A 3121-nucleotide genomic window follows, 5' to 3' on the forward strand; every position below is an offset into this window, starting at 1 on the left:
TCGTGTGTAACGGGCGCTGGTGTGCAGTGGGAACGCGTGTCTCTTAAGGGTGTGGCCTCGTCTGTTCTGTATCAGGGGGGATCAATGTGTAAACAGTGTGGTGCGTGCAACAAGCCCAGGCAAGTGTTGTATGTGGCAGGTGTGTGGAATCATCACACCAGCAGGCTAGTCAGGAGCATGGTGCATGGGTAGTGTGTGCTTTCGTCCATAACGGACTCTGGTACGCACAGAGCGCCAGGTGCACGGCAAGCGGACAGATATGGCGTGCAGCATACAGCTCGCAGATATTTGCTGTGCCGGCAGCTGTCTGCTTGTAAGGCATTGCCACATAACCTGGGAATCCTGGTACGTTCCGCACGCATGGCGTCGCTGAAAAGGACGAAAGGGTCTGGGCAGGCCCACCAATGGATTAGGATTGTTACAAGATCCCTCGGTCGCCCTCTCTTGGAGCTCATGGGATATAGCGTTGTAGCATCAGCGCTGTGTGACTGGGACTTAACAGGCCAGCGTTTGCCGTTCAAAGCAGGTGTGCACAAAGGCCCTACATGTTCGCAAGTCTGCGCTACACACAGGCGTGCAGGTGGGCATGTGCAGGCAGGTTCACAAACAAGGGTGCAAAACTCGGCGTGGCATCTCTGAGCTTGGCGGCTGTCCGCCCTCGCCGCCAACGCGCATGCCTACCAATGGTGACAGAATGCGCGTGCGCAGCCGGACATGTGTGGGAGCCGGTGTGTTTGTGCACCAGAACTGATGAGTCGATTGCGCACTGGTAGCGCTGGCCGGGGCCCGTGTTCGAGCACACGTAGCAGGCCGCGGCTGCAGCTGCGCAGCTGATCAGCAGCTGTCACATGTCTCATGAGACATCAGAAGGCAATACACACCACCAGCCGGTTGCTACTGCAACTGGTAGATCCAAAGTTGATCCAAAAGGTGTCGGTCGCGCGTGGAGATCCGTCCTGACCACGAGTGGTGGTTGACGTGAATCCCGAGCACGTGTTAGCAGTAGCACTGCCCGAGCCATCAGAACCCGACCACCAAGCCGTACTGCCTGTGAACACACCCGCCTCAATCAAAGTCCTCTGGATGGTGCCCCCTAGCAGGGTCGTGAAGTTGCTGGCCAAAACAACACCACTCGGAGACTCAATTGGCAGGCTGCTGGGAACCCCGTAAAGGGCAGGGAAACCAGAAATCTGGTCGGATGCAGATATCGAAAGGAACGCATGCGTCACAACAAGACCAGCCGGCCTGAACGGCGAGGCGCTGCACAGGGCGTCAGTGCCAGACCGGCCACCAAGGCTTCCGGTCCTTCCTGTATCAGACTCACGGTAGAGCACCACCCGCGAGCGCAGCAATTGCGCCGCAGGGACGCCGCCCAGTGTGACTGCATTGAGGTTGGCCAGGTCCGTGGATTTCGCAAAAACGCTGAAGTCGATGGCAGACACGTTGGCTACGATGGTTGTGAGGTTGGTGAGGCTGCTGTTGACCGCCGCGACAGCCGCCGCGCCCGTGGTGACGACAGACTTGATGGACTCGACGGTGGCGTTGGCCAGGGAGATTGCTGCCTCGTTTGCCTGCTGCGCCGATCTGAGGGCTGCCAGGGTGGTGTTGAGCGCCCTGATGTCCTGGACGGCGGTCTGGTTTGCCGCCTGCAGCAAGGTCAGCTGCTGGGTGGTGAGTGCGTCGGCTGCTGCAAGGGCGGCGATCTGCTGGGCAACGCCGGCTGGGACGGTGGTGTTGGTCGTGATTGCCTTCAGGTCTTGCACTTGGGCGGTGAGCGCCGCGACCTCTCGCGCAGCAGTCTGGTTTGCTGCAGTAAGAGCCGCGATCTGTCGGGCAGCATTGGACGCGTTGGCCTGCAGGCCCTGTGTGTTGGCGGTGAGCACCACGATTGCCGCCCGGAGTGCATCTATCTCGGCACGCAGCGCTGCAGTCTGGTTGCTTTCTTTCACAAGAGCGGCCACAGAGCTGGCCTGGGCGGCGGCGGCGTTGACCTTGGGCTCGAGGGCTGCCAGGTCACTGGACACTTTGTTGACCTGGGCGGCGGTGGCCACGCCGCAGCCGTAGCGCAACTTGGTGGGGTCCTGGGAGAGTGGTGGGGTGCAACCCACACAAGAGGGCGTGGTGGTGGGCGAGCTGAGATGGCGGTAAAAAGACACAGCCTTCTAGAGCTACAGCTGTATGTTGTCAACATACCATTTGGTATGTGAGTGTATGTTGCTGTGGCTGGATGTCACGGAAGTGTCAATCGTTGCTAGCTGCTGCTAATGGATTCACAACTGCAACACGTTTTTCGTTGCTGCCACCTGCGTCACGTTCACCTATACAAGCCACTAAGCAATGCACGGGCACCTGCTCGTATGCGCCTAGGTCCATGCTGAATGCTAGAACCTACCTTGCTGTCGGCCGTTGCGTTGGCGGGTGCCAGCAGCTCGGCGCACAGCTGGTCTACAAGGGCTGGGCCGGCCTTGGAGCACTTCTTCAAAGCGTTGACGGGCGTGCACTGCGCAAAGGGACGTGCGTGAGGCGGCGCAGGATCGCTTGGTGTGCGCAGGGTTGTGGGTTCGTGCATGCCAGGCATATCGAGGGCAGGCAGGCAGGCAAGTGAGTTGAGAAACACTGATGTTGTGCTTCCACACCGACGGGCGGGGGCGTGATCGAGCGCATCACTGTGCACGAGACAGGCGAGCCTCCAAAGGGGGGGTAGGGCCGCCGGGCAGCTCTTACCAATGCCAGCTTCTGCTTTTTGGGGGTTGCTTGAGGGCTGCACAGGTAGGCGCGGGCAAAGTGTGGGTTAAAGGTGGGGGTCAGTACGGATGTGGATCATCGCTGATGCATGCAGCGCGTAGAGCGCCAGCACACACCACCTGAAGGACCTCTAGCTGTGCCACCAACAAGGGGTCGTTTGCGGGCCGCGCATGCATTTGTCGGGAAGACAGCTCGAATGGAGGTATGCAGGCTTGTGCGAAGTAGGTGGGCCAGGCACACCAGCCAGCTGCACCGCCAGAAATTAGTCAAGCGTGGTCGGGCGTCACCAAACGTGACAATGATCTCAAGGGGAACGCCTCCATGTCCCGGGTCCGGAAGCCGCTGGTGTACAGTAGTGTGATCTGCTTGTCTACCA

At 59.8% G+C, this 3121-nt stretch overlaps 1 protein-coding gene across 1 annotated transcript in view; it reads right to left on the reverse strand.

Moving 5' to 3' along the window:
• Positions 1–1334: 1334 nt before the first annotated feature.
• Positions 1335–3121, reverse strand: part of MNEG_12247 (hypothetical protein) — a gene marked incomplete at both ends in the record, with an annotated part of 2372 nt that continues 585 nt past the window's right edge. Inside the window, 3 exons of the mRNA XM_014039280.1 lie at positions 1335–2081; positions 2393–2500; positions 2725–2761. Coding sequence (XP_013894734.1) covers positions 1335–2081; positions 2393–2500; positions 2725–2761 — 892 coding nt within the window. The remainder of the gene's footprint in view (positions 2082–2392; positions 2501–2724; positions 2762–3121) is intronic.

The sequence above is a fragment of the Monoraphidium neglectum genome, assembly GCF_000611645.1.
Source record: "Monoraphidium neglectum strain SAG 48.87 unplaced genomic scaffold scaffold03144, whole genome shotgun sequence".
Lineage (NCBI taxonomy): Eukaryota > Viridiplantae > Chlorophyta > Chlorophyceae > Sphaeropleales > Selenastraceae > Monoraphidium > Monoraphidium neglectum.